The 21,352-nt window shown below is 36.9% G+C and overlaps 3 protein-coding genes across 4 annotated transcripts; 2 read left to right on the top strand and 1 right to left on the bottom strand.

The window, feature by feature from the left end:
* Positions 1-2,976: 2,976 nt before the first annotated feature.
* LOC111205905 (glutaredoxin-C11-like) lies at positions 2,977-3,765 on the top strand. Its single transcript, XM_022702312.2, has one exon. The coding sequence runs from the start codon at positions 3,124-3,126 to the stop codon at positions 3,433-3,435; it is 312 nt and encodes a 103-aa protein (XP_022558033.1). The 5' UTR covers positions 2,977-3,123; the 3' UTR covers positions 3,436-3,765.
* Positions 3,766-7,044: 3,279 nt separating this feature from the next.
* On the bottom strand, positions 7,045-13,617 carry LOC111212233 (protein TRANSPORT INHIBITOR RESPONSE 1). Of its 2 annotated transcripts, XM_022713686.2 has the most exons (4): positions 12,957-13,617; positions 11,817-12,309; positions 10,896-11,726; positions 7,045-10,837 (listed from the first exon to the last, which is right to left on the bottom strand). In XM_022713686.2, the coding sequence occupies exons 1-3, from the start codon at positions 13,421-13,423 to the stop codon at positions 10,908-10,910; spliced, it is 1,779 nt and encodes a 592-aa protein (XP_022569407.1). In that variant the 5' UTR covers positions 13,424-13,617; the 3' UTR covers positions 7,045-10,837; positions 10,896-10,907. The 2 variants fall into 2 exon arrangements, with proteins under 2 accessions (XP_022569407.1, XP_022569406.1); XM_022713685.2 differs by having other exon boundaries at positions 7,045-11,726.
* LOC106449035 (glutaredoxin-C14) lies at positions 7,121-7,676 on the top strand. The gene has a single exon (XM_013890845.3). It carries the CDS (start codon positions 7,121-7,123, stop codon positions 7,427-7,429), a length of 309 nt encoding a protein of 102 aa, XP_013746299.1. The 3' UTR covers positions 7,430-7,676.
* Positions 13,618-21,352: the final 7,735 nt, after the last annotated feature.

The raw sequence follows: 21,352 nt of genomic DNA, 5'->3' as shown, positions 1-21,352 counted from the left end.
CCCTCCGATTTCCCCTATAATTCGCCCCCCCCCCCCCTTTCTCTCTCTATAATCATCCGATTTGAACAATTTTGGGCTCTATTCCACTTGATTTTTCGAGCTCTACCTGATTCCTACACTCGTCTTCACCCTAAGACAGGTATACTCCGCGAATCTCCACATTCTGAAATCGTGTTCTTGAGCAATTTTTTGGGTTTTGTGAATTTCTTATTTCCGTGTTGATTCCTTGATCAAATATGCATGAAACAGATGTTTAAACATGGAATAGAACACAATTGTCTGTGATCAACGAGTTTGGAACATGATTTGAGATGATTTAGGGATAGAGAATTTTTTTCAATTTCGTTTTTTTTTATCACAACTCGATTTCGCTTTTCCTTTTCATGTTGCTTTGAGTTCTTAATTGATTATAACCATGTTGAGAGCAATGATTCTATTTTGTAGAGAATGAAGCGCACGAAAACATCAGCAAAGAAAAACACACAAGAAGAGGGTTCGTCACAGCTGGAGAAGCAAAGGCCAAAGAAGTGGGATAAGTCTGATACCACCCACTACAACAACATGAAGAAGGTAGCCGTTCCGGCTACACAACTAGCATGTCCTGAGACGATGACAATATTGGGAATCAAAGCAGACATTGAAGGACTGTTCCAGAACATGGGTCTAGGCCAACTATGCAACCTCAAGGAACCCACTTATCCGGAGTTGGTACGCCAGTTCATAGCATCCGCATACGTCACCCGTCCCGATGATAGCCATCAGGAAGGTTTTCTGGCATTCGTAGTGCAGAAAGTATACTATGAGGTATCTTTCACAGACCTCTGCGGACTATTTGGATTGAGTGCGGGGGAGAGGACATATGGTCTTTATTGGACTTCAGAGCTGTTGAACTTCTGGGAAACGATTGGCACAGGGGTTTATAGATCTTCTCAGGAAAAGGAGTCACTTATCCGGAGCCCAGTACTGAGATATGCGACACGCCTCATTGGCTCATTGCTATACGGGACAACCACAGCCGCATCAGTCACGCAATGGGAGTTGTGCCTCATGTACCAAGGTGTGAGGCATTTGCTACCGGCATTTGGAAACTCTACATTCCCACCTGCTACTGCCTTCAACATGGGAGCGGTGCTGGCCGCAAACTTAGCAGGATACAAGGGGAAAGTAACCAAATCCAAGAGCAATGCATGTGGATTTGGTGCAGTGATTACTCGGATCCTTAGACATGTGGGTGTAGACTGCGAGAACCAGCAGGTAGCACTGGACAGATCGAACAACATTGCTTGGAACTACCTGGATGTCATTTCTCTAGTAAGTAAGGAGTTCATAGTTGGTCCCCACTCGAGGATCCATCGGGATGGTCCACATTAGTACTGCCCGCATTTGAAAGTTTTCTTTACACGAAACATCGTATGTTTCAGCACCTTGAGCCCATAGTTGTTGCAACTCATATATTAGTGGCTGAAGAAACACATCAAGTGATCTCTTAGGATGCTCTGGTCCGGGAACGAGAATCGAGAGAAACAAAAACTCTCGTCGCAAGCACAAGTTTGGGGGGAGGTTGTATGGTGTAAGAATGACGGGCTATAGAGAATACTGTCTTCCACTCTTGCCAAACGGAATGAAACCATCAGTACATAATCCAAGGTAGACATTTCTTCTCTCATACGCAAAGTCGGGATACTTTGATTGGAAATGCTTCCACGCTTTTGCATCTGAAGGATGTCTGATCTCACCATCTGTTGAGTGCTTCGCATGCCATCTCATTGGTTGCGCTGTGCGTTAAAACAGATACAACCTCTGCAACCTTTCCGTCAAAGGTAAATACCACATCCTTTTATATGGCACTGGAACTCTTCCACTCGTATCTTTATAACGAGGCTTTCCACAAAATTTGCATGTAACCCGCTGTTCATCCGCCCTCCAATAAATCATGCAGTTGTCGCTGCATACATCTATTACCTGATACGATAAACCAAGACCAGCTACGAGTTTCTGAACCTCGTAGTATGAACCAGGAGCTACATTATCCTCGGGTAGAATACCTTTTACAAAATCAGCAATCGCATCCACACAGTCTTCAGCCAAATTATAATATGTTTTAATGCCCATCAATCTTGTAGCAGATGATAAAGCTGAATGACCATCTCTGCAACCTTCGTACAATGGTTGCTTTCCAGCATCCAACATATCATAAAATCTCCTAGCTTCTGCATTGGGTAAATCTTCCCCTCTAAAATGATCATTTACCATCTGCTCAGTACCTACACCATAATCTACATCCGTTCTAATTGGTTCTTCTAATCTAACCGCTGGCTGAGGTTCACTAGTACTACCATGTTCATAATCAGTTTCCCCATGATGATACCAAATTTTGTAACTTCGTGTAAACCCACTCAAATATAGATGAGTCCAAACATCCCACTCTTTAATAACCTTTCTATTTTTACAATTAGAGCAAGGACATCTTAACATACCTGTTTTTGCTTCCGGTTGTCGGTGAACTAACCCCATGAATTCAGTTATACCTCGTTGGTATTCTTCCGTAAGCAATCTCGTGTTCGGATCCAAATGAGGTCGATCGATCCAAGAACGAAAATAATTTGAAGAAGACATATTTTTTATGAATCAAATTCGTGTGTAAATAGAGTAAGAGGGAGGATGAAGATATGAAGTGAATGAAGAGGAAGAGGAGTGTTTGTATTTATAGTTTAAATCCTGCCGACATACCAAGGAAATTCCGACGGAATTCCGACGGACAAAACTAGTTCGTCGGAATTTTCTCGGAATTTTGTAAAATCCCCCAACGGCTCTCCAACGGCTATAATATTTCCTCGGAATTCATCGGTTTTTTCCGAGGAAACCCAATTTTGTGTTTCCTCGGAATTTCCTCGGAAATTCCTCGGTATATTCCGAGGATTTCATTTTCCGTCGGAATGTCCGTCAGAATATCGCTGTTTTCTTGTAGTGTTTTTATATAAAAGCCCGAAATAAAATAATCTAAAATCTTCCACAATAACCATTATAAATAACAGCTGATCCAAGCACTTGTACAACACAACATAAGCCTTTCTTATTCCCAAAACAAACACTTCACTACTAACTTCTGTTGTTCAATCGCAAATGGATAGAATAAGAGATTTGTCGTCGAAGAAAGCAGCAGTGATATTCACAAAGAGCTCATGTTGTATGTGCCATAGCATCAAGACGTTATTCTACGAACTAGGGGCTAGTCCAGCGATCCACGAGCTCGATAAGGACCCCGAAGGCCGTGAAATGGAGCGTGCCCTACGTTCGCTTGGCTCATCAAACCCGGCGGTTCCAGCTGTTTTTGTCGGAGGAAGGTACATCGGATCATCCAAAGACATCATCTCGTTCCACGTGGACGGGTCGCTCAAACAGATGCTTAAAGACGCTAAGGCCATATGGTTATAGCCTTCCAACCAACGTACATGCTATATATATATGATGTCAATAATCAATGTGTTAAAAACACATATATTATAAGTATATATATATCCGGGAGGAAGCATAGATGTTTTTAAAATGCTTTGCTTCCTTCGCATGGATGTGATTTTATAATAAGTTATATGCATTTATAGATGTATTTATGTATCTTGACTTGCATGTACGGAAGGAAAGACGAGTGTACCTTAAAGCATTTGTGTAACACTGGTGCTAAATTCCACGTACGTGAAGATAAAATAAAGTCTTAAATCATATGATTAATGTATCATTTGTTAAAATGCTACTGATTTGATATTAGGATTATTATTGTACAAACGAATGTATATAAATTTAACAAATGATCGAGATATATATATATATATATATATATGGTGATATGATAGATCGATGAAGTGACAAGACAAGAGATGATTATCAAGAAGGAATTATACACGTAGACGAGTAATACTATAGGATCGCTTATCTTCGGTGAATGAATAATAAAAAGGAGAATCTTAAACACACTTGAAAAGCTTCACCCACAAGGCACTGGAACATAGAACAACACCAACTAAACATGTGGTCCGTGCGAAAATTCACGTCCCACTACCTGATATCTTATTAGGTTTTATTTAATTGTTAGAGCATCATCGTCGGTTAGTTTCTCTAGTAGAGTATCTTACTACTATTATATTAGTTTTTAAAAATAAATTAATTACATGATTAAATTTAAAGTAAAAATAAAATATCCGACAAGATAAAAACACATGTTTTCTAGTTTTTCAAATTGTTAAGATCAGATCTTTATAAAGAAACGATTCTCTCTATATTTTTTATTTTCTCCCATTATCTATTATTATATTAATTTTATATCTGAAAAACTCATAAAAAACAACCGCTGCGGATGCTCTTAAAGAAAATCCATAAATATATGGTATATCTATAACAAAAAGAAAATTTGCTAGGTTTTTATATATACAATCACTAAAATTAATCGCTAAGATAACTGAATCTGTAATATAAAATTAGTCGCTAAGATAACTGAATCTGTAATACTTGATATTTTAAGTAAAAAAAATATGTTTATTTTGGATTACGGGCGTGCAACAGGAGCCTCTCAGCTTTGCATGCTGAGATGTAAGGTTTACTTTGGGCAGCCTCATGTAGATAACCTCGATGCGATTCGAAACAGACTGCTCGGACCTAGTGAACATGACTAAAAACCCGGTGGATTGGCAAATATTCGCGACAGAGATCAAGGTGTTCCAGAAATTACGTGAGGATTTGAAGATGTGAGAATGTCTCATATTCCTAGGCGGACGCTTTAATCAAAAGAAATAAGAACTAGAGGCTATTTTTTTCTCATATAGATCAGATCCGGCCAGACGGAGGTGCTCTTCGGAGAATTGGCTCGTCTGGCCACCACTGGATCTAGCGTATAAAGACGGCTGACAAAAAAAAATGTAAGACGAATCTCATTTGTTTGTTTGCCAGCCGTTTACACATATACAATTACTTCTGGGAAGAGAGAGAGGGCAAGAGCAGAAGCAAGCATGAGTGTGTATAGACAAAGAATTTTTTTTTTTTTGGAACTGAGACAAAGAATATTTGTCTTTAGGCAAGTTGCTGGTAGGGGACAGTTAATAACAAAATAATAAATCACTACATATTTACATATATAGTTGATAGATATGCAAATATTATCACCGAAAGCTAGATCGAATCCTGTTTTGGTTATACATTCTTCTCTTTGGCCCATAAGGATTCGATCAATGAGCTATACACGAGGTAGAAGATCCAGCTCTGAACAAAACAAAACAGCCATGTTGTCGTCATATCTAATCATAAATACGAATAATAGATAATTAATGAAATACACGAACAGAAGGATTTGATCATAATGAATTTTTTTTTTTTTTTGAGAAAATAATGAAAAGATTTTGCAGACTCTGTTTTGCCTTTGAAACCACGTACTATATGTAAAAGCGTATTTCCTTACTTTAAAGCCGACATTATGTGTTCTCGTTTGTAAACGTACTATATATGTAAAAGCGTATTTCTTTTTTGACGTCTTACTATAATTGTAATATATCGTCTAATTGTAGGTACCATATTTATTATTGACTATAACAATACAGTGTATATATTTAAAAGTGTCAAACATAAATCAAAATATAATAACTGATTAAAACGATAAATAGTATTTGGAGATTCCAGACTTTAAGTATTTTTTTCTTAAATTTTTAGTTTTGTATAGGATAATAATTTTATAGGAGTAAGATTTTTATGATACAACTGTGGTGTTTGTATCTTCCAATATCAAAAATGGAGAATCGAATCAGACTGTTACAAATACTTTCTGACATAATTAAAGAAGGAAATTGTAAGAAAATTGTTGTATTTTAAGATTATTTGAAAAAGAAATGATGGCTTGGTAATATACCCCCACAGGTATAAGTTCAAATGTCTAACCAATAAAAAGAGAATCAACTCAATGAAAATTACAAGAACTGGTTATGAAAATGTTTGTGTGGTTATAAAGCTAATTAAAGAAATATTGTATTTATCGATCAATCAATATTTTAACAAATGAATTTGATAAAATAAATAAACTAACTGGGTGTCGTTTGTCAAATCCAGAATCCCAAAACTAAAGTTTGGAACGGTTAGTTAGATATTTTACATATATAACTTCGTAAACTATATATATAATATTCATTTTGGATCTCTATTTACACTCAAAACAATTCAGAATTTATCAAATGAATACATTACCAGATAGTGTTTACGGTGATGATTATAAACATGTAAACATCCAAATAGTTATCTGGCGAAAATTAGAGAACCCTCCCAAATTTATCAAGCCCGACATAAGCCATCCTTTTATCTTTTTGGCAAAAAATACGTATTTGCTAAATACATTCGTCCACAAGTTCTGTTCACGAAATTTAGTATACGCTTTTCCATCCCTTTAGTCTATGGAACTTGTCGACTACGAAATTACAATGTTGACAAGTACAAAACAAACTTACCTAATTTAACTGCTGCGTCCTTGTGCATGGTTACTATAACTATTAATGTTAATTAATCTTTCATTATCATTGAGATTCGTCGTAAAGTGCCTCAGATACATAATAAGCATGCACGCAAACAAAGCGCGTATGCTTCATTCGTTGGCGTTGAGCACTAATGCGATACTGTTCACTTCTCTCGGACATATATATTCCAACGTCATTACAATATGTACGCAAACACCTCTCGAATCGTATGCTTTATTAATTATTTTATTTTTTTGATATGTATGCTTTATTAATTATGATCGTCGCCTTCTTCAATACTGTAGATGCTACATAAATCGTTTAGTTACATCATTTTTATGCAACTTGTACATTCATACAGAACATTAAAAAAATTGGCATTTTTTCGGAAAGCTGCTTTAATTCATCATAAGGAATCTGTTTTTCTTTTTTCATGTTGAAAAAAAGAAAAGAAATAAGTTCTTTTTAGAGGGGAAAAAGAGACTAGTCCAAGGGATCTTGCACTATACTTGCCTTCCTATATATAGCCCAAGCAGACCATCAAATTTTCAAACGAAACAAAGAAACATAAACCAGAGCTAAAAGATACATAAGTTCTCGATCTTTGGAGGGAGCCGTCCGATCAGAATCTGATCATGGACAAGGTGATGAGAATGTCATCAGAGAAAGGAGTTGTGATCTTCACAAAAGACTCATGCTGTCTTTGCTACGCCGTGCAGATCCTTTTCCGTGACCTTAGGGTTCAACCAACCATCCACGAGATCGACAATGATCCTGACTGCCGCGAGATAGAGAAGGCCTTAGTCCGTCTTGGCTGCACCAACGCTGTTCCTGCTGTTTTTGTCAGTGGTAAGCTGGTGGGTTCAACCAACGAAGTCATGTCGCTTCACCTAAGTGGCTCCCTTGTTCCATTGATCAAGCCGTATCAGTCATTTCATAACTAGAAAATGAATGGATCCTTAAGAAAAGATAATTAGTACGTATTAGATGGTAAATAATGATGGGAAATATTACACGTAAATGTGTATCATGTTCTTATATATATAGCTAATTTTTATATTTTGTTTTGCTGATCATGTCAAAAACATTTAATTAGTTAGCTTTGTATTTTCCAGCTTAATCAATCAGTGGATGTACTGATGTATTATCTATTGTAATGGAGAAATTATATATCATATGTTATGTTGCTTTCGTTTTGAGTTTTGCCTATCGTCTCTGAATGGTTTCAGTGAGAGCACTAAAGGTCGACTAAAAATGATATCAGATATTGTAGTAGTCTATCACATGGATACCAGAACAAACAAAACATGAAAATATAGTATACAAATTATCAGAACAAAATAATAGATATTTATGTATCAGAAGTTAGTCCGAAGATATTTGTCTGGGGGAAGTTTGTGAATAGAATGTCAGTATCCAAAATAAATAAGAGATTAACGACTGAAGAAAGAAAAAATGACTGCATGATTTTTGTCAGTATTGGTACTTTATATATTTGAGCTGATGAAACGTGACTGGTGAATTACGATACAGAAATATAACCAGAGACTGACTGTAACGTTACAATGTCTCGCAATTAAGGTCTCTTTGATTTAGCCGTGCTATATCAAAATCTTAATTTCATGGGAATATTTAGTTTATTTCATCTTTCGATCAAGTACAAAAAAACGTGAAAAATATTTGTGCAAAATAATTGTTAGTTCTTGGAACAATTCATTCTCCATGCTCAATAATATATCATGAGAACAAAGCACACAACTATCTTTCATTTTTCTTAAGCTTTCTTTTCAAATTTAGTCGCGAAGTAGTGAAAGATGGATCCGAAATTTGAGTACCGTAAAAAATGTGAATTTATTAGAGCTGAAAACACAAATACATTTTATCAAAAGAAACACAAATACATAAAGCATAAAACCAGATTAAGGACAATATATATTTGCATTTAGAATGTGTTATTCATTTATGTATTTTAACTGAATTTATTTAGAGTTCAACATAGTTACTTGCACTTAAAGAAGCTGCATAATTAAGTTTTGTTTGTGATTATTTTGGTGGTGTCAAAAAAGGAAAGGTGGAAAAAGAGGAAGGACATTGCGAGAGAAGTGGAATACAACTTCCGAGTTCTCTGTTTACAAAAAAAAAAAAAACTTCCGAGTTCTTTGGGGGATCTAATCTTGGGAGGGAGAATCTAATCTATCGGCAAGGAACGTGGAACAACAGCCTTCACTTGCTGTCTTTGTCAGTAGGATTCAAAGATTCTTAGCTTTGAGAAAAGCATTCCTGATGATCTATTCATATGCATCATCAGACAGTATACAATTATTCAACTTTACTCTAAGGCATCCCAACTTTTTAAATAATGGACACTAGTTAATAATACTACTGAACACTCTATTTTATTCATATTCACAACCACCGGTTAGCGTCTCTAGTGTATCTCTAAAACATGGATAATTAAGTAGTCAATGAGATTATGGGCTAAACAAAGTTAATTGGGAACCCTAAAACTAGATACTTAGCAAGTAATAAAGATCTGAGCAAGGTGTAGGGGTGATTATTCTGTTTCTCTAACTTATATTATTTTGGTTGATATCAATCATCACTAAAATAAAATTTATCAGGCTGAAGTCTGCTCGAATTACGGCGTCTGCATGGGGAAATACTTTTAGATTACAACAGTTGCAATATTTTAGATTATTTATTTTCAAGTGAAAGTAACTCTCCTCCATGTTGCGTGCCATTATTATTATGTTTGCAGACCTCAAAACAACAATTTCATTGTCATGACTGTGGAATCTGTAGCTGAGAGGTATTGGTGATAAACTTGCGCTACATCACATGACATTAGTCCATCTTTTTGGTTTTTAAACTCTGACCTAGTCATGTGGTGTACTAATTTTTAGAGTTTATGGGCGTGACACTATTTCTTTCTTTGCCAGAGCTGTGGTATGTACTCTTTAACAACTTGCATTTGTTGGGATTCTATTCCAGATACATTGGTGGTGTGTTTGCGACTTGTCTTCATCAACTGTTCTCTAGGAGCATACGAACCTATTCCACAAGTGACAGTTTTAGTGTAGGGTTTTACTTCTTGGTAAGGTAGGATCTTTTGAATTTCTTGCTCATAGAAAATAGGTAAACAGAAACACCTCAAATTAAAAGAGGAAGAGGGATGAGAAAAGATGCGGGTCACCATGGCTTTTAAGCCTGGAATGTCAACTGCTGGAACCTCGCAGTCCTATATGAGCCACTCAACGAACCAGAGGAGTGCTGTTAGCGCTTCTTGAGCGATGAGGTTTTGAAGCCAAATCTGACCAGTACAGTACTTGAGTCATACTCACTGCTATTTCATTTGCCACTTGGTTCCTTTCAACCACAACATGCATGACTCAGACTCCAGAAGTCAAAGGTTTGAATTGCAAGTCTAGTCACCTAAATGTTTGCGCTTGACCATGGTCCGGTTGGTTTAAAACTGGTTACATCAACTACGGTTCATCTTATAAAGCGTGGAACAAGGGGAGCTAATAAAAATAGTTGAATATGGGCCATATCATATAGCATTAAACGACTGAACGAGATAGGTAAACCGCATGTGCTGTGTGTGTGTAGTTTTATAACTCTCTAAGAAAACAAAATTACTGTATTAGAGAAGATAATAACGTATGAAAATTGATACTCAAATACAAGCATCTTTTATGCGTTGACAACAAAAAGAAATGCAAAATATCACCTTGTTAAATCATATGATATTTATTCTTTCAAAAGAAAAAATAATCATATGATATTATTTACTGCACTGGGCCTCATGGCTAATTTTCGAGCTACAGTTGACGATGGTACAGTTTTAGTTGCCAAAATATCTAAACTCAAAGCAAGATTCTCTTTGTTTCTATCTTTGGATTCTCTTTACCCTCTAGTGACAAAACTGCAACTATTCTTCTGGTTTATAAGCGTCGAGGGCCCCTGAGATCAAAGAAATGTATGCTGTTCCTTCAACCGAATAACCTGCACACAGTTTCTCTAACCGGACAAATGAAATTGGCAGAGACAGAAGAGATAAAAACATATTGAAAAGGATTTAAGAAAATGAGTCCAAACAGATAGTACAGTTACATGTTTGACAATTGTCTTTTAAAAAATCTCTCATCGTACTCTGAACAAAACTAATACCCCACCAGAATCTCTCAGTAAGTAAGACAAACAAACATACAACAAAGGTCTCTCGGATCTCTTTCTCTCTATGTCCTCCCTCTCTCTTCACTCATTCTTTGCTCATTAGCTTGGTAGTCATATGAAGCAGCTCAGGATTAAATTAATGGAGCTCTCTCTCTCTCTCTCTCTCTCTCGTGTTCCTAAACTGGAACGATTAGAATATGGGCGATGATGAACAGGATTGATGAAAAACTGTACCTCGTTTATTTTTTAGTAGTGACCATTTGCCTGGCAAACCCTCATGGTTGAGTGTTGCTGGTCCATGTTCCACACGAAGCCAGGCATGTCAAACCGAGGACCCGCCACTGTTCGGTATATAAACACTCTCTCAACAGGGCAGCTCTCTGGTCTCGAGTCCGGCGGACCTCTTTCATCAATGACTTCCACATTGAGCTTTGGCATCTTCTGTCCTAATAACTTGCAGGCTCCAAAACTCACCGAACAAGAAGACATCCAAAGAGATCGCATTGTCTCCAGCTTCGAAGCATTGGCCAATAGCGCCTTGTCTCCAAACGGGCAGTCCCTTATCTCAAGCTTCCTCAAACTATCGCACCCTGACAACACATGATGCATTCCCAAGTCACTCTCTCCTGCAAACGCCACTGACAGCATCTCCATCTTCTTTGCATATGTCCCAATGTATTCGAAAACCTTGTCGGTCAACAGCCCCGATAGGGAGAGCCGCCGGAGATCTTTGCAGTGCTCTACTATGGCTCCAAATCCCACATCCAGTGGCTCTAGAGTCATATGGTCAGGGGCTTTCGGCTCGATGATGCACAAACGGAAGCGGGTCATGTTGGGACGATTCCTAGCAATGGTTACCAGCGCATCGTTGGTCATTTGACGGCAGAAGTAGAGAACCGACTCGAGTTTTGGACACCCCAGAGAGACCGAGACAAGCCCTTGTTCCGTCAATGCAACGTTTGCCTCCATGACAAAAGGGTCGGACGGAAACACTCTCAGCTCGCGAAGGTCCTTGCAGGTTGAAGCAAGCACCTCAAGACCAGCATCCTCGATGTAGTCCAACACCTATTGTCAATAAGTCATACTACCAATTAACTAAAAAGCAGGGAGGTATCTACGTAAATTATGTTGCTCGTAGTGTTAAAGTAGACTCACCCAGAGGCGCTGCAATTTAGGACATTGGCTAAGAAGCTTGACAAGATCATAACTCTGAACCGTCGCATAACTCAGGTTCAAAGTAGTAACCCGACAGCAAACGGAATAAACAGCAGGAAGATAGGCAGGAGCAGCATCCCAAAACCCAGATAAGCACTTCAACTTCTTGCAGCCAGAGAGAGCTACAGATAAATCAGAGAAGACATCTGGACGCACATCAGCAGTGTAGCCACCGGTGCCAAATTCCTCAAGCTGAGGCGCTCTTTGAAGTAAAGTAGCCAGTTTTTCGAGAGGAACAGCTCGGTTAAGCTTGAGAGACTTGAGGGAGGGACACCTAGTCACCAGCCTTTCGAGAGCAGAGAAACTGACCTCAGAGGATAAGCAAGAGATATTGAGAGACACCAAAGAAGTGTATGTGTCTGGGAAATGGCTAAGCCAGTGGCCACTGACATCGTCAACATCACTCTCACGCAAATCAAGCTCTTTCAGATTCCTGCATAAGAATCACACAATTAGTATCATATTAACCCATTTTGCACCCATCATGAAACCAAGACCAGAAACATGGAAAGCAAAAAAAAGGCCCAAAAATTTATAAAGAAACATTCGAAACAACAACTAAAACGTTTACCAATTATAAAGGAAACTAACAGTTTCAAACTTGAATATTAATGCAATGTTGATACTTGATACTTCTGAAAATTTATCTTCAAAATGGTATATTACTAGTTTTAGTTAGAGAAACATTGTGAGAGATGGTAAAACAAGCAAAGTAAGGGAATAAAAAGAAAAAAACAAAATATTTTGCCAAGTAAGGTAGTAAAACAAAAGAGAAAAAAAAGGTAAAAGAAAAGGAGGAAATGGCCAAATTGACTAAGATCTCTCCCACCACTTCAGTAGATTCAGTGAGAGCGAATAACCCAGGAATAAAGATAAATGCTTCCGCCAACAGAACCCTTGAGGCCCAACATGTATCCCAAATATGGAAGATCTTGGACCAACGAAAAAAGTTAACAATGACCAGCCCATATCAAATTAGACAAATTGTTACTAAGTATAGCCTATAACTGCCAAAGACAAGTGTGAGACAATTGAGAAGTACCACATGGGACAGATTAGTTAACAGAAAAGAGTGTATACCTGCAAGAGGCGGCGATAGCAGCTAGACCATCGGTGGAGAAGCCTTCGCATGACGAAAGCACCAGAACCTTAAAATTCTTAAACGACTTGGCTATGAGCTCCAAGCACTCGTCGCTCACCACCATCCTCTTCAGCCTTATCTCCTCCAGCCACGTGTACGACGTCGCCATCGCCTCTATCCACGGGTACACGTACCCTCCCCATCCCTCCGGCACCAAATTGAAGTCCGCGAAGTGCGGTTTCCCTTTCAGCTCCACGGATCTCAGCTTCGGGAACCTCCGTATCACCGTCGCGGGGCTCACCGCGTAGCAGTTCCCGATGAAGACTTTCCTCCTGCACCACCGCTCGATCTCGTACCACGACTTGCACACCAGAGACACCGAGTTCCTATCTTTGTCTAGGTTTATAAACGAGAATACGTGCTCGAGAACTTCTTCTGGAAACGATAAGGACACTCGCTTGTACATTGCGTTCGTTTGAGAGTGATATAAAAAAAAGCTCGAGATCTTTCGATTGATAGTGAAGTACAAAAATTGGGACGTGTTTCAGAAGGAGTTTATATATCGGAAGGATAGATCTGAGGCGCCATTAACGGAGCGATGTAGGAGATGCAGAAAGAAAGAAAGGTTAGGAGGAAGATGAAAGAGAAGGATAGGGAAGGGAAGGGAAGGGAAGGGACGGAGGTCGAGCTAAAAAAGGCCAACTCTGGTTCGGTTAATTGTTAACCATGGTCAGACATCTCCATGTGACCCTTTTCGGTGATTGTGATTGTCCTTCACGATCTTGACACGTGTTCTTTGATTTTCGAATTTCAGCCGTTGGATTGAATGAAAGCGGGAGATTATGTTATCAGACAAGGGCAGCCACACGAAACGGGAACCGGATGGAAATGGAGTTTGGGACTGAGAACCCACTCTAAAATGCCTTAATTCAAAGGATAATTATATTATTTTATTCAATTTAGTAATTATTTTAAAGTGATTAGTGTTAATTACACACAGCTAATTATTTTTAATACAAAATCAATAATCAGTAGTTTTGAAACCATTTTTGAAAGATCGTATACGGGGGTTGATTGACCACAAGTTATAATTTTATGTTTTTAAAGTAAAGTTTAAGAGATAGATTTACGAGAAATTTTTTAAGATAGTTTTTTTTAATTTTTTGTCACAAAAATAGTTTTCAATAAAAAAGAATCAAAAGAAGTTTTATTAAATGGTAAATATACATTTCTACCTTAGGGTTAACTAATCTAAACTTAAGATTTAGAGTTACGGAGTGTATTTTGAAGATAGGGTTTCAAATTTTTAAAAATAAAAAATAAATATTAAAATTTTCAAAATAAAAAAAAAAAATATTTTAGTCATTTTCTTTATTGAATCTATTTTGTGACAAAAACTTGAAAAAAAACTATTTGAAAGAATTGTTCTAGCTTTATTTACTATAAAAAAATTATGTAGCTTTGTAAAGCATATTTTTGTGTTGTTCGGAGAATAAAGCATTCTATAAACACTTTTCAATCTAAAAAAATATTTTTGCTGTAAATTTTTTAAAAATTAATATTTGATTAGTTGACACTTGACATATTTGAGTCTAAACCAAATTTTGGTAGTTTCAAACAGTGGCGAATCTAGAGAAAAAACAATTGTGAGGACATAAATAAATAAAAGGGAAGAAACAGTTCAGGAGGGGATTTAAACAGTGATTTTGAAGGGGCAAACAGATGACTGGAACCAACTATGCTACGGAAAACTTGTAGTTTCTAATGAAAATATATTTACTTTTAGATTTTTGTGGGGGCAGCTGCCTCCTCCCCACATAACGTAGGTTCGCCGCTGGTTTCAAACATTTACAGCTACGACAAAACATTTATAACCGAATATTATTTTGATTTATTTCATCTGTTTATTTAAAAGAATTTTTAATGTTTCAATATGTTATTTTTTTTAGTTTTTAGGCAATTTTTTATTAGACATTGCATAGTTTAGTCTAGTTTATAATTAGTTAAATTATTTTCAATTTTAAAGTAAAAATAAATCTTTTTAATAGTTATTACAGAAGAACATTATATATTTTGTCAGTCAAAATAAACATTATATATTTTGGAATTGTGGGAGTAATATTTATGGGTAAAAAGGTGACAAACAAATAAAATTAAATACTAGAAAAATGGAGGCTCGGGTATATCGCGAGAGGAGGTGTAAAGTTAGCATGCGGCAAGGTGTAGGGGAAGAGGGAATCTAATGATAGGTTTGGATATGCAATGCACGGCTGGATATGACGGTAAGCCATCGTAGTTTGCGGGGACCACAACATAATGCGAAGAAAAAAAAACTAATCAATAATGCAGATGAATGATCTGACGGTATGAAGAAAGCCATGGTTAATTATGATGACATCAGAACCGTCCAATCATGTTTTGATGTGGGAATCTGACCATCTCCAAGGCTAGTGATTGTTTTACAATAATTTCATCTTTGTTTATTTTACCCACCACTTGTAGTAACCACCATCAAAATAACCAAAACATATAAATAAAACTTCGACAAGAATGCAAATGAAATGTTTTTTTTTTGTGTAAAAATGCAAATGAAATATTGTAAAACCATTTTGGTGGAACCAAACCAATCACATATATAACACATAACATCAATAACTATGACTGTAAAAAAATTATATACACTTTATTGTATTCTATTGGATACTCCCACGCATTGACATACATAAAATCTTCTACAATCATTTCAAAATGTAAGAGCATCTGCAACGGAAAAAGTTGCAAGTCCTTAGCGGTGAAACCTAGAGGAATTAGAGTAGAATAATATTATTTAGGGTAAATAAGCTAAGGATCAATACGTAAATAAGGATTTATCGTGGTTGATCCTTAGAGACGTGGCGTGCTGTGATTCGTTGCTCGAGTTTTTGTGTTTGGTTTTGTAAAAAAAAAAATATTTTCGACGGAAGAAGCGCAAGAAAAAATAGAGCTCTCTCCTCCAGGCGATTCGATCGGTTTCAGAACGAAGGTAAATCGAAGCCCTCTCTTCGAGTTTTTGGGATTTAGATTAGGTTCGATGTTATTTTTCTCTCGATTTAGGGTTGGGTTCTCGGTTAGGGTTTCAAAACATTTGTGTTTTCAATCGATTTGGGGATTTTTAAGATGAAGTTAGAGTATCAAAAGTTTTGGGTTTCGAATTGATTTGGGGATCTTTTCGTGTGTAGTTAGGGTTTATAGAACCGAGTTACAATCGACTGAAACGATTTGGGGAGCTTGTGGTTTCTTCTTAATCTTTGGTAACTCGATCGTTTGTTCTCGTTGATGTTTTGTTCTCATTTGTTCTCGTTTTGTTCTTGTTTGTTCAGGTTAACCAAGCATGGGACAAGATTATTCGTACAGCCAGCCATCTTCATCTGACGAGTTCGACATAACTTTCTTGCTTGAAGCAAAAGCTGCAATGTACGCGGATGAAGGCGAGAGTAGCTACAATGCGGCAGAGCCGTTTAAGTACTCACCTCCGGAGCCGAGAGTAGCTGATGATGGAATCCCGACGCCTTGCTGTGGTGGTGGTGGTGATCCTGTTGTCGCAACATCAGAGATGAGTGACTTTCAGAGACAGCTTAGAGAGCTTAAGGATGAAGGTCATGTGAATGCGTCGAAGCTGGATATGCTAGAGAGGACCGTTGGGGAGTTATCTAAGAAGGAAGTAGAGGTTATACATGGCTTCGCATTGGAAGTTTACGTAATGGTCTATGGGTTAGTTCTAATAGGTTTGGCGGTCATGTATCTTCATGGTTAGTTTCTCTCTTGAGTTTTTCATTGAATCTTATGTTTGAGTTAAAAACTTTTGACTTTTTCATATGTTATTTTTTCAGGCAGAGCTTGAAAGGATTACAAGGACCGTCTCTGACCTTCAGAGTGTATGTATAAAGGTGCGTACTCTCTTTTCTTAGAAACCGATTGTGTTGTTTGGTAACTCTATAGCGTATTTAAATTTAAAAATAGTTAAATTTGTGTTAAATGCTAGTTGTTGCTTTCTACCTTCCTAACCCCTTAGATTTGATAGTTTTAAATGTTTTAGCTATGTAGAATACGGTGTTAGTCTAATTTGATAGGTGTTAAATGCTTTTTGTGTGCTTTCTACCTTCTCATCTACTCTGATTTTATTGCCTTTGAATGTTTGGTAGTTAAAGCTCCTTTACTTAACCCTCTGTGTTGCTAATAGAGCGACACATACCATTCTCTATCCATGGAGAACACAAGTAGTTATGTTAACCTTTTGAACAGTTAAAGTTCTGTTGACCTTGAATCACCCGAACCATTTTGGTTCGGTAGCCAAGGTCCTGAAGAAGCTGTTGTAGAATCCGCGGTCAAGGAGAAGAGGAAGTGGTCTCTGAAAGAGGACAAGATCCTTATTGGTGCTTGGCTTAACACCAGTAAGGATGCGGTGGTGAGCAATGAGCAGAAAGCCGGTGCGTTCTGGAAGAGGATCGTCGAGTACTACAATGCAAGCCCTCACCTGGTGGGAACAACACCTAGAGAGCTTGGTCAGTGCAAGCAGAGGTGGGCTAGGATTAACGAGCAAGTGTGCAAGTTCGTAGGATGCTACGACGCAGCTTTGAGGGAGCAGAGAAGTGGACAAAATGATGATGATGTGATGAAAGCTGCACTAGACCTTTTCTACAATCATTACTCGGTCAAGTTTAGCATGGAACATGCCTGGAGGGAGCTGAGGCATGACCAGAAATGGTCGTCCACCTATGTGGCTAAGGACAGTGGGAAGGAAAAGCGCAAAGTCTCGGAGGTTGATACAGCAGATGAAGTGGGAGAACCACAGGGTAGACCTATGGGGGTTAAGGCTGTTAAAGCTGCTATGAAGAAGAAAAAGAGTGGTAAAGAGGAGTCATTGGCAGCGATACACGCCATCATGGAAGTCAAAAAAACAGTCTCTAAACAGAAACTGCTTGAACGTCTACTGGCCAAAAAAGAGCCACTCACTGAGATGGAAACATCTCTTAAACTCAAACTTATGTCTGAGATGATATGAGTTTAGGTATTGACATATTTGCGTAGTTAGTGGTCTCTTTGGAATTGGCATCTTGTTAGCTATCTTGTTTGTAGATGTTCCGTAGTTAGCTATCTTGTTTGTAGTTAGCTATCTTGTTTGTATTGCGATGTTGAGTTGTACTAACCAAGTCACGGGTCTTTGTTTCATCTTTCTTGCAGGTGCAGCAGTAGTTGTACTAACCAAGTCATGGATGCTTATGGAGTTGTTGACTAACCAAGTCACGGGTTTTGGTCATTGCCGCATGTGAAGACTGTCACGGGTTTAGCTTATGTACTATAAGTAGTTGTAGTGTTTGTAGCTCCTTCATCAAACTTGTTTCCTCTTGTTTCCTCCTCTGTTTCTCGGAGAGGTTGTAATATTCTCAACTATCAACTATCACTTTGTCTATCAAACTTTGTGTTCTTCATCAAACGTGGTTCTTCTCTTTCTCAACTATCATTTTGTCTATCTCAAGTTGTTGTGTTTCTCAAGTTCTCCTCTTATGTTTAGGTAATTCAACTATCACAAGTCGTATGCATATAGATAAACAAAATTAACTTATGCAACTATCATTTTGTCTATCTTATGTTGTTGTGTTTTTCAAGTTCTTTCTCTTTTTAATCTCAATTCAATTTATACATTATACAATATTTATACATGTGTTGCGAGATTAAAGCAAATAAACTTATACATTCTTCAAAAAAAAAAAGAATAATTTATGCATGTGTATTAAGGTTTAAAAAATTAACTTATACATTATTCATAAAAAAACAGAATAACTTATACATGTGTATTGAGATAAAAAAAAACTTATACATATGTTTCTAAACCAGGATGTCGTCATCTTCATTCAATGATTTGGAAGAAAGATTGGACGAAATTTTCGACGAAATCTGCGAAGATACTTTCAACAACATCGAGGCCCAAACCAATAAGCAACGGAAACGTGCTTATATAGAACGAAACCGTGAAGTAGGACACAACCGTCTATGGAATGACTACTTCAGCGACAATCCCGCATTTGAATCACATTTATTCAGACGACGTTTCCGTATGAACAAGGAATTATTCTTGCATATTGTCCATAGCCTCTCAGTGAATGTTCCATTCTTTCAACAAAGAAGAGATGCTACCGGGAGGTCTGGTCTTTCTCCACTACAAAAATGTACGACAGTAATTCGTATGCTTGCTTATGGTTCTGCGGCTGACGCGGTGGACGAATATCTCCGACTTGGTGAGAGCACGGCACTTTCGTGTTTACATAATTTCACTGACGGAATAATACAGTTATTTGGAAATGAGTATCTACGAAGACCCACGCCAGAAGATCTTCAACGACTACTCGATATTGGAGAGAAACGCGGATTTCCTGGGATGGTTGGGAGCATTGACTGTATGCATTGGGAGTGGAAAAATTGCCCAACCTCTTGGAAAGGACAGTACGCACGTGGATCAACAAAACCGACAATTGTTTTAGAGGCTGTAGCTTCACAAGATCTTTGGATATGGCACGCTTTTTTTGGTCCTCCAGGTACGTTAAACGATATTAATGTCCTTGATCGGTCTCCTGTTTTTTAGGACATTATAGAAGGTCGAGCACCAAGGTTAGAATACATGGTCAACGGACACAAGTATAAGTTCGCTTACTACCTCACAGACGGTATATATCCAAAATGGACAACATTTATCCAATCTATCTCACTTCCTCAAGGTCCTAAAGCAAAGTTATTTGCTAAAACTCAAGAAGCAGCCCGGAAAGATGTGGAACGGGCTTTTGGAGTATTGCAAGCTCGATTTGCGATTGTCAAAAACCCGGCTCTTACTTGGGACAAAGAAAGATAGGGAAGATTATGCGAGCATGTATCATAATACATAATATGATAGTCGAAAATGAACGTAATGGATACACTCGTATCGACATATCGGAATTGGAAGAAGGAAGCGTCACCAGAAGTTCACAGGTGGAAACCGAAACCGACAGGCCTACAAATCTCAATAACATGTTTGTCAATCAGAATCAGAAAGATCTTCGGGATAGGCGTATACATGAACAATTGAAAAAAGATTTAATTGAGCATATTTGGAATAAATTTGGTGATGAGTATTAATAATTAAGAATATCTTTAAGTTTAATTATTGTATTTTTATTTTTATTCATGCAATAAATAAAATTTTAATTTCACTTTAAAAAAAATTATTTTTTATTCTTAAGAACTCCTAATTGGAGAACACCATTGAACACACTATTTTGATTAGAGTCCTTAACTATTCAAAAAAATATATATATATATTAAACTAATCATAAGGACTCCTTCATCTAATCCACAATTGTGGATGCTCTAATAATTTAACTAAAGCCTATCTGTTATCTGCTGCAAAAACAACGACATTAATTTTTATTTTTTCTACCAACAGCAGTAAATTTTTGATGTTTCATCAACTATCTTTTATTTTTTGAGAAATTTCATAGGATAGTCATTTTTAAGTTTTTGTAGCAAAAATAGTCTTCAAAACGAAAATGACCAAAATAGTCATTTTTTATTTTGAAATTTTTAGTTTTTTTTTAATTTTTTAAAAATTTGAAACTCTATCTCCAAAACTCTATTATTTAAATTTAAACCCTAAGTCTAGATTAATTAACCATAGGATAAAAATACAATTTTACATTTTAATAAAACATTTTCTTCATTGAAAGCTATTTTTGTGACAAAAACTTAAAAATTGCAATCTTAGAGAATTTCTCAAAAAATAAAAGATATCAGATGAAACACCAAAAATTTACTGCTGTTGGTAGAAAAGAGTAAAAACTAATTTCGTTGTTTTTGCAGCAGATAACAGATAGGCTTTTGTTAAATTATTACATTTTGAAATGATTGTAAAAGAGTTTATGTATATGTCAATGCGTGGGAGAATAAAGTGTATATAACGTTATGAGTAAGGAGTAGAAATATAAAGGTGAAATAAAAGAGAGAATGGTTACTGAAAATTTGAATAAAGTACGAAGAAAGTGCAGCGTCGCATCTTAATCACGACCGTCAGATCTGGGACCCTCTTTTACAGTGTACGGACACTACCACACATAATCGTGATTAATAACAAGAAAAAGACTTATTAAATTAATTCTTGAATTCTTTAAATTATACTCCAACAAAATGCTTATATTTTTGAGAAATTTAATTACCTCGTTGGGGGTTTAAAATAGGATAAAAATAAATTACCACACATAATCGTGATTAATAACAAGAAAAATACTTATTAAATTAATTATTGAATTCTTTAAATTATACTCCAACAAAATGCTTATATTTTTGAGAAATTTAATTACCTCGTTGGGGGGGTTAAAATAGGATAAAA

This window comes from Brassica napus, chromosome C4 (assembly GCF_020379485.1).
Source record: "Brassica napus cultivar Da-Ae chromosome C4, Da-Ae, whole genome shotgun sequence".
NCBI classification, from domain to species: domain Eukaryota; kingdom Viridiplantae; phylum Streptophyta; class Magnoliopsida; order Brassicales; family Brassicaceae; genus Brassica; species Brassica napus.
Note: the sequence above shows the minus strand (reverse complement) of the source record. Positions and strands in the feature narration are given on the sequence as shown.